This window comes from Bombus impatiens, unplaced genomic scaffold, assembly GCF_000188095.3.
Source record: "Bombus impatiens unplaced genomic scaffold, BIMP_2.2 scf_0263, whole genome shotgun sequence".
Taxonomy (NCBI): Eukaryota; Metazoa; Arthropoda; class Insecta; order Hymenoptera; family Apidae; genus Bombus; species Bombus impatiens.
This window is the reverse complement of record NT_176682.1, coordinates 1,127,272-1,146,486: the sequence shown is the minus strand read 5'-3', so window position 1 is coordinate 1,146,486 and position 19,215 is coordinate 1,127,272. Positions and strand designations below refer to the sequence as shown.

At 37.7% G+C, this 19,215-nt stretch overlaps 2 protein-coding genes across 5 annotated transcripts in view; both read right to left on the bottom strand.

The window, feature by feature from the left end:
* Window positions 1–266: 266 nt before the first annotated feature.
* LOC100746850 (protein kinase C) lies at window positions 267–10,601 on the bottom strand. Of its 2 annotated transcripts, none has more exons than XM_012384486.3 (9): window positions 9,294–10,601; window positions 8,535–8,595; window positions 8,246–8,471; window positions 7,327–7,358; window positions 6,658–6,728; window positions 6,365–6,506; window positions 5,713–6,279; window positions 5,027–5,622; window positions 267–4,954 (listed from the first exon to the last, which is right to left on the bottom strand). In XM_012384486.3, the coding sequence occupies exons 1-9, from the start codon at window positions 9,621–9,623 to the stop codon at window positions 4,790–4,792; spliced, it is 2,190 nt and encodes a 729-aa protein (XP_012239909.1). In that variant the 5' UTR covers window positions 9,624–10,601; the 3' UTR covers window positions 267–4,789. The 2 variants fall into 2 exon arrangements, with proteins under 2 accessions (XP_012239909.1, XP_012239910.1); XM_012384487.3 differs by having other exon boundaries at window positions 8,246–8,447.
* Window positions 10,602–11,204: 603 nt separating this feature from the next.
* LOC100746730 (balbiani ring protein 3) overlaps window positions 11,205–19,215 on the bottom strand; it is a 33,055-nt gene continuing 25,044 nt past the window's right edge. For 2 of the 3 annotated variants that reach the window (XM_033320237.1, XM_003488755.4), the window contains exons 3-9: window positions 17,460–17,890; window positions 16,287–16,833; window positions 15,141–15,384; window positions 14,793–15,061; window positions 12,854–14,635; window positions 12,085–12,542; window positions 11,456–11,876 (exon numbers count right to left, since the gene is read on the bottom strand). In XM_033320237.1, the coding sequence (XP_033176128.1) occupies window positions 11,712–11,876; window positions 12,085–12,542; window positions 12,854–14,635; window positions 14,793–15,061; window positions 15,141–15,384; window positions 16,287–16,833; window positions 17,460–17,890 (3,896 nt within the window). In that variant the 3' untranslated portion in view covers window positions 11,456–11,711. Of the gene's footprint in view, window positions 11,877–12,084; window positions 12,543–12,853; window positions 14,636–14,792; window positions 15,062–15,140; window positions 15,385–16,286; window positions 16,834–17,459; window positions 17,891–19,215 lie in introns of all 3 variants that reach the window. The other variant, XM_024366971.2, reaches the window with a different exon arrangement.

Sequence of the window (19,215 nt, the reverse complement as noted above, 5' to 3'; positions counted from 1 at the left end):
TTATATTCTTTCTTTTTTTTTTGTTCTTTTATGTACTCTGATTTTTGCTTATTTCACTCCCCTTTCTTTGTTTTTTTAGCCCAGCCGATTTTAAAATACATTGCTTATACGCCATGGAATCGATGACGATAGTTCTCTTCGATAATCGAAAGAAATATATATACAACGGAAATTATAATCTTAATAGTTACATACCCGTTAAATTGTGCAACGTGAATCGTTAAACTCTGTAATTTACACACACGTAAAGATACTCTGGCTTTTTCTCTCCTCTGTTACATGACGATAAAAAATATAAACAATTCGTTATACGATATAAGCTAGATCTTGCGAAGCACAATCATTAGAAAAGCTTACGCATGCGCACTAAAACAAGGACCATATAAAGTGTAGAAATTAAGTAGAAAAAAAGTTATTCCGATTCGATCGCTGTAAATACAAAAAAAAAGATAAAACCTAAGGACGAAAGGTTCCGATAAAAAAATGTCTGAAAAAATTGATGTACTTAACGAGAAACTAAAAAAATATATATTTACTTTTCGCTAATTAGCTAGCAACCTTAACATTCAGCTATTAACGTGGCCTGGTCGTGTACGATATCTCAAGAATACTTGTATGATATTGAAAAACATAAATACTGTAAAACGATGTAACATTAGAATAAATGAAACGCCACACGTTCTCTTTAACCAAAAAAAAAACATACAATGTTTAACTTAAAAAAAAAGAGATTAACATCTTTGTCAGCTCGATGATCGTTGCAACAATAACAACAGTATAAACAGTACGTTTCGATAATTTGTTTTTTCTTTCAAACATATTCTTTCTTCCCACACAATGAATGAGATTTCAACTTTGATTATTCGATAAGTCTTTCAACGAATATTACTTTTTCATTTAAATCTCGACGGATCAGAATTCGTAACATTTTATGGTACGGTGTAATCGTACACCGGTGTACGATTGTGACGTACTTATAAATCACCAATGGCTTACTTTCTATGCAATTAAAGTCGAAAGAAACCTTTGGATAATCGATTAACCCCGCTCGACGTATCGATGTGTTTAGGACGGCAATCGTTGCATTCTCTCGTCTGATTCGCGCCATTTTCAACGACCATCGAGAATCTATCGTTCTGACAAAAACGATATATACAACCGAAAGAGATATATCGCGATATGACTATCGATAATACGACGCGGAGTGCTGAAAATCTTCTTTCTAATGTACCGGACATAAGACTAAAAAGAAACTCGCTTTACTACGCCTAGACGATACAGTGTTTGTTTTCTTTCTTTTTTTTGTTTTCTTTTTTTAGACGTACGGATATTTGTTACGCGGTAACTCTACACGTAACAATAGGTACATGGTATAGCAGTAATTTTTTGTTCGAATAACGCACGAAACCGTCTTTTTTTTAAGCGTAGGCCGGACTAACTCGTCTCTTTTGAATTTAAACATATCCTTTTCCGTAGCTCGATACATCGAGCCAGACACCTTTTCTCGATATTCTCGTTCTGACTAGATTTACGATAAGTGCACGAACGCAGATGAATCAAGTACAGATCCTTGTCAATCGGACAGTTTTTTTTAAGTTATCTTAAACACAATTCCCTTTCTTAGAAACAATAGAAATTCCTATTGGATCATTTATGAAATTTAATACATATTTAAAAACTAAGAATTAAATTCTAAGAAATTGATATTATGTATAATAAATAATAAATTTAATTTTTATGACAGTTTGCCAACGACAAGGATATAGCACTCTGAATTTAGTACACGGAGAACATTATCGATTCATCGGTCGATACATCAATAGGATACTATATTCACTGGTCAATAATTATTGCTATGCAAGCAAAAGCTGTAAAAAGATACGATCAGCTACATTTACATGCGAACGATCATTATTTCGTGTCAATGGCTGCGAGTACAACGTTGCTTTCATAAAAGCGACGTCGTACGTGTATATATCTTACGATAGGTGATTTCTCCTTGAAATGGTAATATTCATCTCGTACATCGTTAATTTCTAAGATCGTGCGTTGAGTACACGACAGGTGCCGTAACTTAGAACATCATTTTGTTCACAATTCGATTGTGTCGGTGCCGCGGCTCTCGAACTTCAAGTTCTGTACAAAATCGAAGCACGTAGAGGGCAGCACGTGATTTAAAGGTACTCTACCAATGAATTTTTTTATGACATTTTTTGTTTTTAAATGAACCTAAATATCTACGGAGTCCATAAAAATGTACGAGTATGACACGACGACAATGATCACGACACTGAGTAACGCGTTTCTGGTCATACAATAAGCCATTTGAATAGAATCTGGGGGCTGTCTGTTATCCAGTGGCTCATTGTTAGACAGTACGCTAAAATATTTTTTTCTGTTTTTCTTTTTTTTTAGTTTTGCTCTGCACTACTGCACGATTTCACCGCAGTTGTCCTTTTTTCTGAATTTATAATCACTAAAACATATTATCGACTAATTGTTACGGTCTATCGTTACTATTTATCAATTAAACTTTTCTCATTAAAACTATCAACGACGATTGAAGTTTACACCAAAGATTGAAGTCGGATCGATATGAGATTGTGATTCATTCGCGATCTTACCCTCGTTAATTCGTTCTGCGAGGTTTCTACGGAAAGTCTGAACGAAATCTTTGGTATAAACTCGACGGCACAAAACGGTGGACTACGTGCCCCAAATATTAGAGTATTTTCTGTTCACTTGTTAAAACACGAGAAATTTGTCTCTCATTTATGTATCTCGAATTAATTTATCCTTATTAGCCGTTAGGACCGACAACGATACTTAACTCGATATAACATTCACTGGTTTCTTTCTTCCCTTTCTTTTTTTTTTACGCATTTCAACGTTCTTATGGTACGGATAAGGCTCTCGACTATTTCATCACTTAACACTAAGGAGCTTGCAGCTTTTTCTAATTTAAGTACACGAGTTGTTGCTTCAAGCTTTTAAAGACACCTAACTAGAGACAACAAGTTTCCGGAAAGTGCATCGACATCGCTAGGTGGACTTCCTTACAATTTTCTTAATTCGCTTAGCGGTAACTTTACAAAGCATATACATATGTATGTATATATGCTCTGTCTATAACACTTTGTGAAAGACTCGACACACACAGCAACACCAGAGAATTTCACCAGAGACCATCGCTTTTATATGTTCACCGGTGTTTCTGATAGCGAGACCTTTTTTGTTCATTACAATTTTAGGCGTATGTTAAAATAAGTTAAATTTATACGTATTTATACGTATTTATACGTAAGATATATTTATCATTTTGTGTTAGCTTTGACGGGACAACCACCAGTGGAATCCGTCTATGATCGTTTAAAATTCTATGTTAAGTATGAAATTGGTATGTCCACCTGGTCAGATCGTATCCTGCTCGATCTTCACCACGCGAGCATGATTTCTTTTAGTGTTGTATGATTATTTTATTATTATTTTGTTTATCATTTAAATCCTATCGGAGAAGCGCTGCGAGATGCTCCTCTGCTCGACGAAAAGTTTAGACCGTTCGAAGACACGAGATCTCGATTCGAACCGGAACATAACTTCTCGATTCTCTATGTGGTTACTTTATATGATGCTATTATGTATGCACAGGTTTTTATAGACTCGGCAATTATAATTACGCCTGCAGCCGGTGCTTACCTAAAAGTTAAGCCCAGCTTCTGTTTCAGTCTTGATCACTAGTGATTTGATACACTACGCTAAGACCTAAAAACTCGACTTACTAAGCAATAATCACAATAATTCGATCGTCCTGTTTTTGTCGGTATTCTTGCCGTAGTAAAAAATAATTCTCGTGAATTGCAATGAAAATTAAGTCCGTAAGTACGTAAGCGCTAAAAAAAATGCGTAATAAGTGCCAAGTCTTTATATATGGTTAACTAGGAATCTGTAAATCAGGTAAAATTTTGTATACCTTAATGGAACTGAATTTCAATGCAAAATTGACATGTCGATGAGTTTCATATCCTGCAGACTCGTGGTTTTTCCTGCGCGAGTACTCTTTTTTTGTCATTGATGGAAAACTTTGTAGTTCCAGAGAGACATTCTACGAAAGAAACTCTAAGAGGAAACGAAATATACGGTTAAGAGATTACTGAAAAGTTCGGTATTTAATTCGAATCTTCCTCGAGAATATCAATATCAACAGAAAAATGATAGATCGCCCAGCGACCTTTACCATCATGCCATCGAAAATGACCTTCTCTTTCTGCTTTGTATTTTTTGTACTAAGTTTCTTAACCGATACTTAATTTCCAAAGCACGTGATCTTTCTGCTTATCAATGTTACAAATGAAATCTCTTACTGATGTTTCATCTCAATCACATTTGTCTTTGTTTCAAGAAAACAAAGGAAATCAAGAATTTTGTCCAACTTTAAGAGACTTGGATCCAAACGCATTTCTTTTTTTCGAACTGAGGCCACGCTTCCTTGTTAGCAATGAAATTCTCTGCGAAAATTACCACTTTTTTTTGTACGTGAAACAGACCGAAGTTTCTAGCTGATTTCCCAAATTCCTGATGATCTCCACCACTTTTTTGTACAGCTTGAACGTTGCTTCCGATGATACGTAAAATTATCCCCGGTGGAGATAAAATACAAAGGAGACCCCGAGCAGCTTCAAAACGCCGATGTTCAGCTTTGCAGATTGGCATGCTCGCCAATTTTCCAAGCAAGAAGCGTTTAAGATGATATTAACATTGAACCCTCTTCATTTGCTTGTGTTCTTACTTCTTATTGCGCCCCAAACCTAGCAGGGTTGAAGTCTTTGTTGACGAAGGAGAAACCTTGGAATTCTTCTTGATTTATATAGCTCACTTCGTCTGGATCTTCTGGCGTCAACACTGGATCTTCTTTTGTAAACTCCGTATCGAAGTTCATTACGTCCTTTTTGCTTTTCTGAAACACGCAATTATCGTGAAATATTTTTCAATTACTTTAACATATTATTAAAATTCAATATGAACTTACAGTTTTTGGCCTAATTGGTGGTTTCACTTTACGCGCTTCGAGTGCTTCCCAATCTATTTCTTGGAAAAATGGGTGAACTTTTATAGCGTTCTCACCACCATTAGCAGCCACACAACCTAGTCTCTTAGCTGGATTTTTTGTCATAAATCCTTTTAAAATAGAAACTGCCTCTTTTGAGATCCAGATAGGGTAAAGCACATCGTCTCGTAGAATTGATTCGAATAAATCATCTTCATTATCTGCTTCAAAAGGCGGTTGACCAGCCATCATTTCGTACATTAAAACACCAAGTGCCCACCAATCAACGCTAGCACCATAATGCAATTCTTGAAGAATTTCAGGTGCGATATAATCGGGTGTGCCACAAAATGTTGTTGTAACAGTCTTCCCTTCGATAATACCCTCCTTGCACATTCCAAAATCTGCTAATTTACAATGACCTTCTTGGTCGAGTATTATATTGTCTAACTTGAGATCTCGATAAATAATATGATGCTTGTGAAGAAATTGTAATGCAAGCGTAACTTCTGCCGCATAGAAGCGTGCTCTTGCTTCGTCAAATTTTCGAGCCCTTTGAATATGGAACATTAAATCACCTGAAAGAAGCAAAATATTTTTTATATTCAGATAGTAAAGAATATTTTTCTATACGTTTTATTTATAATTATATTTCAATTAATCCTGACCTCCATTCACATATTCCATAACAAAAAATAATCGGTCATTTGTTTGAAAACAACTGTGAATAGCTGTAAGGAAAGGATGTCTCGCTGCCAGTGTTAAAATCCTCTTTTCCGTCATTGTGCAATCCACATCGTCGTCTTGTATAATCACATCTTTTCTTAAAATTTTTACAGCGTAAACTTCATCGGGATTAGTTTTTCGTTCTACTAGCATCACCTTCCCGAAACTACCTTTACCAAGAACTTTTATGAAATTAAAGTCCTCGATACCAAATTTCCTAACTTCATTCTCACTAGCAGGTACTGCATTTTCAGTAGCGATAACAGATGTTTCTTCCGTTTTTTGAATTGTTTGTGAATTATCCGTTGGTAATGTGTCTGTGACTGTTACTGTTGTGGGTGTTTGACCAGACTGACAAGTTGTTGTTCTATAATTAATCTTTGGAGTTTTTATTTGTTTGTCTGGTGATATATTCATTGTACTTAAAATCTCAGCCATAGCCTTAGTGTTAATGCCACAATTATTTGCTACATTTTTCTGGCACCTCTTATGAACATTTATATTACAAGCTGTATAAACAGACATCAGATTCAAGTATTACATATTCATGTAAATCATTTTATGTATAATAAATCTATTCTATTATATATTTACCTTCACACTGTAAACCTTGTCTAAATAAACCATACAACAGTGAGCCACAGTGGTCACAAAACGTAAATCTCTTGTAGTTGTGAACAACAAAACGGTGTGGCATATCTATACTGAAACGTGGACTTTCTGTATCTTGATTTGACTGAAAGACAATATCATTTAAAGATTAGTTTAAAAAATTCAGTTTCTTGATATTTACAAAATACATATGATATTAAAAATAATACTAAAAATAATATATAATATAATATATAATAATATAAAGATAATACTCTACAGTAAGACACACTCACCTCATCTCTCATGCCTGGGCATTTTGTGATAACCAACTTGTGACATCTTTTGTGAACTACACATGTACAGACTGAAACATAATAAAATCTCATTGAATGCTTACATTTTTTGATACAAATAACTTTTAGCATAGCATGACCCAAGCTGGCTGCATGCGTGATTAGACGCACTGATTTGAAATGACAAGCATAAATAAAATTTGGTGGATGTTGTGATAGTCTTGCCATGGAAACAATATAAGCTTGAACATTGAAGACAGAATATAAACTCTAAGGATGTGGTAAAATGAAACCATTAGAACCTCCTGATGATTTGTTACAATATACTTAGAAACATGCAATGAAATATATCCCCACTTATAACTATATTAAATCACAGCTAATATAATTTGCAATAAAAACTCCATTGATGTATTATGGACATTAAGTTTTATTTTCCATTTCATTAAAGAAAGCATAGCATCAGATATTGAACCATGGGCTAAATTAAACATTAAAAACTTCAAAGTTTTCAAACTGGATTATGAATTTTTATTCCTAAATGCTTTGATTTTTTATAAAGAACTAAGTACACATACACACACCTAGATAAACATATATTCACACAAAGGTAGAGCAAGCAAATATATAATTATAATATTTGTTAATAACGTGTATGTGTCTTCTCACCTTGACACTGATAGCCCTGCTTGCCCAAGCCCCTGAAATACAACAGACAAAACACATCACATCATCTCCTTGTATACCCTCATAAAACACATACGTATGCTTTCTTGGGCCATAAACCATAATTAGATGTTTATGCTAGTCTTTTAAAAGTGATTAGGTAAGATTACTATTCAATTTTTATTTCTGTCTTAGATGTTTCTAGTACTTTCTTAAAAATAATTTATTATTATATTAGAGAACTTTTGTCTACAGACATCATAACATGTTAATTCATAAGAAATATTACCAAACAGTAGATATAGTATATGCTTGCAAAACCAATGCATGCAGCCTATTTCTTAGTTGAATAATCTATTCCAATGAAATACATAGAATATTATGTAACATTACTGTAAAGATACAAGAAAGGAAAGAGTGTTTGAAAGCTTAAAAGTCAATATATCTAAGGTGTTAAATATTCACTTCCCTGCTGCAAATATTATGTGCTGGTAAACTAACTAAAAATTATTTCTTATATATCTGTATTGTCAAACTAGCTTAATTATTAAGAAGATATATGTATATTGTACAAAATATATACTTCGAAAAGCCATTTTCCTAATAATATCTTCTTAATGATGTTGCAGTATATTCTAAAAAACCAAAAACCCAGGCATGCAACTTCAAGACTTTTAAATTATCCAAAGAACCAAAATCCCATATTAATTTAGTGTGCATAAGTCTATTATATCAATGCGAGCTAGGTCAAACTAATTTAATTTAACTGATCACCTTTTAAAATATACACACCAAATTAAGTACATAACACTTCATATTATAAAATGATTGAAATTAGTAAATGTTTTGAATTAGTGTTAAAATATGCTTGTGAATTAGAATCTAAGCAATGTTATCAATATACTTTTGTTAAAATACATACCATATGAATTCACGGCAGTGAGAACAGAAAGTTGGTTGCCTCAGGAAGGTAGCCATAAACTTATGACCATTCGCTTGATGAACTTTGCGTCGCATAGCACCCCTACGTCGGTTAAAACCCTGTCTTTCTTTGAACTCCCTCCTGGGTTCCTTCCCAGTGGTGATGCTTCCACCACCTCTGCCTCCGATTCCTTCTCCATCACCTGTACCACAGCCTCTTTGTTGATCTAAAATTTTATTATGGAAGTATACCTTATATGCATAATTCTTAGCCATTACCTGTTTCTTACCTTGATCATTCCATTTTAGGTCGATCCTAACCCTTAACTTTCCTTGAGGTTCAAGGTCAACCTAAAATAAATTCAATTTCTAATGATAATTCACAACGATTGTCACTGTTATTTAAAAGCATCGAAGCACAAAAGAGTTACTACACAATTAAAACATATAACAAACATAAATATCTTAATTCAAATCAAATTTTATTCAATAATATCATCATTGTTTAATATTACAAATGACTTATTAATGTAATACAAATATTACAATATTCTTTTAATTGAACTTTAATAGATCATATTTTATCAGTAACTGTATGATTGAAATATTACTCAGATACATTACACTTGATATACACTTTTTCAACATTTTAAAGAAACCAAATTGAATTCCAGTCATCACACATGTTTCAGGTCTAAGAAATATCTATCGTCTATCTTTCTTTGCTTTGGTTTCTATTGACACAGTGTTATCAGACTACCTTGAATTGTTCTATAATGTCATAGTAAAAAGATATACATAGATTACACGTTGCCTTTCCACTACACATATCAACAACAAACATTGTAGTGTCAACACAAAATTAATGTGAACCGATTAATCAAAACTACCTACAAATTAGGGAGTAAAATATAGAAACATGCATTCATAAGTGTAAAAAGATGAAAATAAAAGTAAATAAGGAACACTTTTTATTTTCTAACAAAAAATTTCTAACGAATATATCCACATGATGAAATAGAATAGCCTCCAAAATTGTAAGTACTAACCCAAAGATCTGCAGTTTTGTCATTCCTGCTGACAAGTTCCTCGAAAGGAATACTACAATTGGCGACGAAATAATCCGGCGGTAATGCCGCATCGTGGAAGACAGTCAGTCCGAGCATCACCGCATCCTGAACTTCATGGGTGAAACACTCGTTCCAAACCGGGTCGAATGTTTTCGGTTTAGTCGATGAACGATCAAGATGATTCTCGTCGACATCCAGCTGAACGTAGGGATCGAGTATAGGTTCATCCTGCCAAAACTTTCGTTGCTTGTCCGTCGCCCTTAGTCCGACTGCCTCACATATTTCGATCTTCACTGTCCCCGTGAACATCGCGGAATCAAATGATGGTACCGACACCGAATATCAAGAAAAGGGAGGACAGAGGACGGACGAGACAGTCGACGAGGCTGTCACGCCTGTCGACGAGTTGACACTTCGAATTTCTGCGCGATCAGGTTATCCAGAATTCCTAGTCAACTACCCGACGTTAAGTAGATAGATAGTTAAGTAGCCGGACCACCGTTGTTGTAACCGACTGTATATAGTAATTCCTTTCAATTGGAAGCGATCGCTGTAAGGAAGGTTTGATATATATTTATATATATCAAAATCTTCTTCAATAACTGAGATAATTTCACCAATAAGGTTCCCGCGATAAATACGACCTTCCGTAGGAAATGTATGGCGCACCGCTTCGAATATTCCGTCCGACGAGCCTTTGGCTCTCTCTCCTTTTCCCTCTCGCTTTTGCACGCGCACTCTCTTCTAGCTATCCTTCTCTTTATCTCGCTTCCAAATTTCTTCCCCTTCTCTCTTTCTCCTCCTCCCTTTCCCTTTCCCTTCGTCACCGCCACCAGCACCGTGCAGTTATAAACACTCGGCTCTCTTTGCGTTCACACATAACAGACACGGAAACGGAAGCAGAATCGACGACGGCAGGAGCTCGTTGAAAACGGAGAGACGCAAAGGAGGTGGATGCAGGACGAGCGAACGAGAGGCGACGATGTTTATTGCGAGGCGCCCCGTCCGCGAGTGCAATGTCTGTCCTTGTATTCCCGATCTCCTGAGAGCCATTAAGCTCCTTTTTCTCTTCTTCGATTCCCTGCCCTTTTTCGTGTTTATATATTTCCACCTTTCGTTAACCACTGAACGAAGTTCTCGAACACGATTTTCAAAACACTAATCGAAGTTTCGTTCCACGATTTTGTTGAAAGAAAAAAAACGGCGTATCGTGGATAAAAGCACTCGTTTCCCGTCCCCGGACAGCCCCACCGACCCGAACCGCTCGATTGGTCACTCCGCGCTTCGTCTAAAGGGCGACTCGATCTCGGCCTCGAATGCCTTTCGGAATATTTCGTGCGTTTCCGTCGAAAGCTCAGGCTGCGTTTTCACCCACGATCTCGGCCATCTATGCATTAAATTCGAGAATATATACACTCGATTCATCGACATCTTTTCGTACCAATATTGTATAAAGAATACTGAAGAGAATGAAATTAAACGAATCTATGTGGTTTTTAGTTTGTAAAGTATATTATTCGTTGGCATGCTGAGATTGAACTGCATGGAGAGCTTGCGGAACAAGTAGAAACACTAGAATGATGCTGTCATCTGATTGGCGGAGGTCTGGCTAAAAAAAGCGCGCTTCTACTTACGGTACTGGTATCCAGTATTTACTGGAAGATTCAAAACTATTTAGGAACTAAATCTTTTTGATTCACATATGTTTTAAATTAAAAGAAATAATTGCTTCCGTTTTATTACTATAAATTTTTATTGTGACCTTAAAAGATCTTCCTATACAGGTCAAGTTAGGAATGCAGATTTAGGGAAACAGTTCTCTGATTGGGTAAACGGTTGGCCTCTAGCGTCCAAAGTAATGATCTAGACGTATTAATAACGACACACGAATAAAGGAATTTCCGATCTTTATTGAGCTATATAAATAAACGAACACAGTATGAGTCTAATATTTACACCCATGATATACATACATTTAACGCAACGATATCCTCGGCGTTTCGTTCTCGAGCCAGGACATTTTTGCGTTGGTGGCTTCGATAAGTTCGAGGTGAAACAGAGAGACCCGCGAGAAGATCAGATTGTTCTAAATAAAAACTATTATTTTTCGACGACCGACCGAATTCCATTTTTTTAATTTTTTAAAATAAAATCCGTATTGTGGCTACACGTTACATCCTATGTTGTGGGATCGATATCGCATGATGTCCACAAAGAAGGAAGTACCGTTTGCAATTTATTCGGTCGACCGTCAATTCTGGCAGTCGCGATGTATCTCATATTCAAAGAATAAATATCTCATCGAAATATGAAGGGGATTACGTAGACGTGACTTGGATCATGACTATATTCGCGCACGGAATAAGAGCGATCTACGCGACGAACTCTTGATCTTTTCTATGTACCGACGACCACATCCGAGGTAGACGTACTCTCTTGCGCTTCGGCTATATCCTTCTTCTTCTCTTCCTGTTCTACGCCCGATATCACATACACTGGTTGCTGGTACGCGAGGAAGTGCTGATCCGCCGCCAAATTTTTTGATGGATCTTTCATTTTCATCTAAAATAAATATTTTTTTATCGCTATTAAATATACTGAATTAGTAATTAATTACATAATAATTTTTTATTCCTAACTATTATTTAAATCTGTTATTCTTTAAGAAAAAATTCATCATTATGGAATTATTAGATATCTGCTTTTTAAAAAAATGATAAATAATAATAGAAAATTACAACTACTTATTTAAATAAAATTGAGAGTGTACCTTTTTACGGTATAACATCAATAAAATCAGCAAACTGCTAATTATGAAAGCGCTTCCAGCAGCCAAAACCAAGGTAGCAGTTTGATAAACGGGCGTTTCCACTTCTGTGAGGATTTCTCGTTGTTCTAATGCTACAATTCTACTCTGCATAGCTATTGGAGGAGATCTGTGTGTGAAACGAGAAGTGGTTGCGTCCGCGAATGATCCCAACATGGATAATTTCTGTATTCTGGTTAATTCTTCCAGATGGAATGCTATGTCTACTTTGTTCGGTCCTATTACTTCGAAACTAAGTATGGCTGAGTCTTGATTGATTTCTACTCGCACGTCGTTCTTTATTCTGGCGCCTAGATCATGTAGTAGATCCTCTGCTTGTCTGGTCAGTATAGCCTCGTCAGCGCCGAGGAATCGACCGGGGAAACGTAGAGTTACTTCGACAGCTTCTACCGGAGTTGGCACTAAAGAAATTTACAAAAATTTATCAGATATTTATTTCAATATATATTATTTATATTATCGAATTATATATATATATTATTACACTGTTATTTTGTATGCATTTATGACATATTAAAATCTTTTTTTAACTGCATCCGTTAAAAAATATAAATTTGCATAAACATCCATACTCTACATATTAGATAAATAATATTTGTATTATACATGTTAAACCAAGTTTTAGTTCTCATTGATCGACTATCATAAACTGACTCTACCTGAAACTGACAAAATGACTCAATACAAATATATGAAAGATATCGTATCTTACAGCAAATATTCGTTCCTTTCAGGAACGGTTCTGAGCCAATGAGTTGATTGCCTGCCTCGTCGACACACCAGCATGTGTCCCCAGCACACTGCGTCGGCTCGAACCTGCCCTGACGATCGCAAATTGCCGGGACGTGGCCTTTATCCTTCATCGCCTGACATCTTGTGCCTAACACCATCCCGATTTGCTTCTCGTCAGTTTCTAAGTTAATTAGAGCGTTCTCCATGAACGCTTGAATTTCACGGTCGATTTCTTGAACTGCCGGCCCTCTGCCTCCCCGTCTTGCTTGCCTAAAGTTACACTTGGGCTCTGCTCCTCTGGTAAGCGAACCTTTCACAGGTTGACCCTTTCTGTTGACACACCAGCAAACACCAACATGCTCCAAACACTGTATAGACTCCCACATGCCATTTTCCGGGTCACATCTGGGCAAGAAAGTTGGTTGCTTCAGCCTTTGAGACGTTTTCAAGTTCTTCTCTCTAAGTCTTTCACATTGTGATAATACAGGGCACACGGTATCGCATACTAAGCGACTAGAGAAATCATTGTGACCCAGAGTACACTCGAATTTCCTCCTACATTCGTTATGTTCTGGGTCAAAGTACCATCTCTCAGTTTCATTTAGACCCATTCCTAAATTACAGGGTACTTTTCGTGGTGGTTCAAAACAAACTTCGCGAGGTTTGGGACAGCATACAGCGTATTCATCCAGAGGAGACAGTTCACATTTGTGTGTGGATGGACAATGTTGACCATGTGGTCCGCAAATTGCTGGGGAACCATTTTGATCTAGTAAAGGAGACCCATTTGGACAAGGATTATCTTTCTTAGGCAAACAGACTGGTACAGGCGGACACGGTGGTACGCTACAGGCTACTTCGACCATTCTACAAGCCTCGTTTTCTCCCCGACAAGTCACGCTCTTGCAGGGATCTCGACAGGAACACATTGGACAACCACTATCAGGATCTAGTTCGAATCCATCGGCACAATCAAGCTTGCAATCGATCTCTGGACATCTGAGCGGCGTGTTACACTTTGGTACCACTCCCTCGAGAACACGAGTGCCTGCAGCCTCTCTGCCCTCCTTGTCCACGCACCAGCACATTCTATTGTGACACTGAACCGGCTCGAATGCTCCACTAGCATCGCATCTCGGGATATAAATCCTTCTGGCTGGTTCCCCTGACTCTCTGGCCGCATGTTCTGCCACTGCACGTGCGTGTTGGCAAGCCGTGGCCATCACAGGAGCTACACACTGCGTCCCACAACCTGTAGAACAGCACTTCTGCGTGGCAGAACATTCTTGATCATTACTACATTGTAGTTCGCAACTCGATGAACTTGGTACCAGATACGGGCACTGCCCTGGTTTCATGGCCAGACAAGCTGGAACAGCTGGACAGTGCTGTCCTGATCCACAATTCACGTCGACCATCGTACAGGTCTCATGTGGCCCACATGAGACATCTTTACAAGGATCGTGACAACGACATTGCTGACAACCAGTCGCATCTACTTCGTAGCCGTAAGGGCACCTTAAATTGCAGGAGAAAGATCCACAGAGTTTGAGAAGGTCGTTTATCTCTTTACAATCAGTGCTACGATTCACGCCGCTTTTTAGAACAACTCCACGGTCGTTTACGCAGGAACAGGTACCATTGTGACATTGTAACGGTTTGTAGCTACCATCTTTCTCACATTGTGGTGGTGGAATCGCTAAAGACATATCTTCCCTGGTTCCTTCCATGCGGTCGTTGAATTCCCTCAAGTATTCACACACTGGAATGATTTAATAACATTATTTTACGCAAGTAGAATTAAAGCCAAGAGGTATTAATTTTAGTTATTAAAAAATAGTATACGTAGGAACGTTCAACGTAAAAATATCAGTATGCCAATGATTTAGATTTCTTTTAAGTTTTAGTGGACATCTTACTGGTTTGTGGTTTTGTGGAATTGGCTGACGTCATGCAGCACACCGATTGTCCAGCTTCCGGTACAACGGTGCATTTGTAGCCTTGTGGACAAGTTTCGTTCTCAGAACAGGTTACGGCGTTCCGTTCGTTATCGATAAGGGGAGTTCCATAGACACAAGGACTCTGATAAGATTTCTTCGGTTTACACTCTGGTCTGGTTGGACAGAGAAAGTCTGGGCAACCGTCTTCACGATGCAGAACGCATTGTTCTCCAACCGGACACGGAAAACTGAGGAAGAAAACAGTTAGAAGCATAAGATGTTGTTATGAAATGTACTATATCTAAGTGAATGTAATTGTACACTTACCCTTCACAAGGATTGTCGCATTCGCAAGTTGGACAACCGGAAGCATCGGTTTTAAATCCATATTGACAAACTTGAGCGCACTGTTGGGAAACACAAGACGCCGGAAGCGATCTTCCCTTCGTTATTGATTTGCAATCGACTTTATCTGCCGGTCCCATGGTTCCGGATATTTTTCGACCGTTATTATCCACGCACCAGCAAACCAGACCGTTCCTCGAGCATTGTCTACCTTCGTATCCTCCATCTACAAGTTTGAAAATATTAATAATGTTTATTTTATCAAAAGATTATAAAAACATAGTTATTTACGATGCTGTTAAATCGATGCTGTTAAAATAATTCAAAAGGGATACCCAAATTCTTACATTTAATATATTTTTAACTCCCAAAGCATATCGACAAATTAAAAATGTTATGATACAATTGGTTTCCCAAAAATTCTCAAACGTATAATACAATAGAATCCCATTTCAATTACAAACATATTTGTGGAGGATGATTAGACGTGTTGGTATATCTATTGATGAGACCAGTGGATATTTGCTGTAGTCAAATATATTTAAAACTATTTGTAGTACAGAGTTGATCGTCGTTCGCTAAGTATCGCTCGTTATGCGTATACACGGTAATGAGTACGTTCGCTCGATGATATTCGCTTTAAGATTGCTCGATACTCACTAACTAATAACTGATCTAAAGAAAGACTGATTCTCTTAACGATGAAAGTTTAAATTCAACTTCGGTTGACGGTTGCACGTAGCGGCAATTATTTTGCCTGGAGTTTGTTTATCGCTACGTTTGGTACGTCAAGACGGTGTCAATGTCTCAAGGCAAAGCAACAACATGAGTTGTTTTCGATTCGCATCGTCCTCTGACTCGTGTGCCGCTACATATTTATCTAACTAGGAATGTAAACTTATTATCTGAACCAGCAATAGTTGACACTGGTGCAATCAGTATATTATTATTATACATACAAACTGTTTGTCTACGTGCATAAACTGTTTACTTATCCGCCAGCAGATCCAAACAAATATGATTCTATCGTAGAGTGTTATCTTTCATCAAACAGTCTCTCTTTAATAACTAAGCCAAACCTAACTATTCGACTTAATCAAAGATTCCTATTCATCCTTAGATCCTCACCTTCCGTGCACTGAGGAACATATCCACGGCCCTGCCTCTCAGAAATACTCAGCATCTCCGCCAGCACACGGTCTCTGTGGCAAGCACTGAGTCCCTGTGGAACAGAGCAAACTCCTCCTCCACACTTCTCGCTCTTGCAACATTTCTGAGGACCTGGACACTCTAAGTCATGCTGACAGGAATTGCCACAAATAGCTGGCTCCTCCAATGGACACGTTCCTGGTCTCTTTAGATTAATGTTGGATGGACAACAGACTCCGTATTCCTGTTTCGGTTCCACCAGGCAGCTATACATCGGCGGGCAGGTTGGTTTCCCTGGCGAGTCGCCGCAGAGGAATGGTCTCGGCGAGTCCGTGATTTGCAGCGGTTCACCGGCTGGGCAAATCGTCGACAGTGACTTCGCTTTGCGGCAGCTGGGAATTGGCGGACACGGTGGACGGGCGCATGTTACATCAATCAACTCGCACGTTTGACTGGTCCCCGGACAGGCGACCCCGCGGCAAGGATCCCGACACTCGCATTTAGCGCAGCCAGTTTTCGGCTCGATCTGCGAGTGGAAATAACTAGTCAGCAGCTGCTACGGAGTATTGAATAAAGTCGAGATTTTGCTTCTCGTAAGAGGTCTTATGGATACTTGTGTAGGAAGGGATTATTTTGGTATTTTCTTCTCTTGGTTCTATATCGTTGGTTATAAAGTAGGTGAAGGATGTGTATGCAATTAAGGATATTTATGCAACTTTATAAGTGGAACAAATGGAACCTAAAGAGGAATTTGTTCTTTTTTACAGTGAATTGTTATTTGTGTATATTATATGTATTCATCTGTATATTTCTGCACCTTTGAACTCATAAATATATGAACATCCGTAATGCAGTTATTAGAGATAATTATACATGCTTCATGTTCTTTACTTATATATCGTTGGTAATTAGCAATTATTTCTTAAATTTAATTTCTCGAAGTTCAATTACGCCAGTTTTTTAGAATAAGAATACGTGCTTATTTTTGTTAAAGAACTATAATTAAAGAATTCCGTTATACCACACACATCTTAACCGAAAATGTAGCCAATTAAAAGAAGATCAGATACATGGGAGCATTATATTTCTAGATTTTTAGATCTTTTGTTTTATTTGAAGATCAAAAAATTCAAGATATATTTGAAAGTTTACCTCAAAGCCTAGTGGACAAAGCATTCGACAGCTATGTGCGGGACATTCGCGGGGATTGTCGCAATCGATCACATCCTTGGAGGATCCCCTAGTACCTGGAACTTCGGCACCGATTTCGTCCACGCACCAGCAGTTTTTCTCTCGCGGATCACATTGTATCCTCTCGAACTCGCCGGTCTCGTTATTGCACTTTGGTATAAATTGCGACGGTCCACGTGGACCAAGGGCGCGCGATCTTCTCACGGCTGCCTGCGCCAGCTGTTCACATCCTGTCAGCTCGCCGATGACGCATTTCGTGCCGCAAGCTGTCTTGCAGCAACGTTCCCCCGACGCCTGACATTGGAAGTCATTCTCGCAATTTGGCGCCCTTGCGGGACACACGTTCTGCTCCTCGAAGGCTGGGCATCGACCTATTGCTTTCAACGATGGCTCTGTAATACAAGCAATATGTGTACTTTGTGTCAAATATGACATATTTCCTAATATAAATGTCAAAGTATATGTAGTTTATGATTAAAGTATAATCATTTCGCCTCAATTATTATATTAACTGTGATAGTAGAAGTGCTAGAGATTTGATCATCATATCTTTATTTTTTGTATATATTTTTTCTCACAGACTGAAGAAATTGGGTCCTGAAAAAGTTAGTCCATTCGTAGATAATTCAGGTATTTGGAAATTACATATTTCTACATTCTATTAGAGCCTCCTTAAGTTCATTTTAAGCAGTGATCTAAGAATCTTTCTATGTCAAAATTTACATTAAAAATTGACTCTTGGGAGGAGTAAATTTCGGCGGACTCAATATTCTCCTTCTCCTTCAAACTCTGCCGCCTCTTTCGATTAATACGCGGAAGAGATTATGAAGGAAAGAAAAATATTTCCTCGGCCCGGAATGTCTTCGAAACGGCGTAAAAAACGGCACACCTCGACACAAATTTATTCGAGCGTAACGGAACGAACATTCGGCGGATCTTAGCAACGGAATCATCATCATTATCATCATCGTTGTACCACGCGAAGAACGGAGCCAGTTTTATAGGTCAGAACATCGAGGCGATCTCACGGACAGCTCGCGTATGGATCTCGCGGAACAGCGCCGCTTTCGTTCTCAAGCACCAGCGTTGAAGTGCAGCGCGACGATAATAATAATAAAAATAGCCGGAGTCGAGCTAACGGTTCCTCACATCCTACTGCCACACTTACTACTCGCCTAACGTGCTACGAACACGTTTCCATCGACTTCCAGTAGCTTCCAGGTCTGTGCTTCGCTCACAGGCACGTACCTGACTATCGAATTAGGGCTACGTACAGATACACTCACTAATATCATAAGTATATGAGTATATGTGGTCATAAGTATATACGTACGTATAAGAATATGACACTTAGCTGATTTGGTATTGTAACAACAGTACGTGAATTTTACGAAAGTGTGCAAATTAACGATGACTCATATAGTAATTAGAAACAACACTTGCTATCTCTTTATCCATCAAGATATCACTTTAAATTACGTATTAAAAAACATTGCAATAATATATTTTAGACAGTCAATTATCCATTATATCCGTATATATTAATAAGTTTCGATGTTCAGTGGGATTATCTGTAATCAAATTAAACTTAATAAAATTCAATATATAGCATGTGTATGAAAGTTTTCTACAGTATATGTTCAAATATTTTCACGAGCGTACGCGTATAATACCGTAGTAGTTAACAATTAAACTTTGCTATTAAAGTTCGCACACG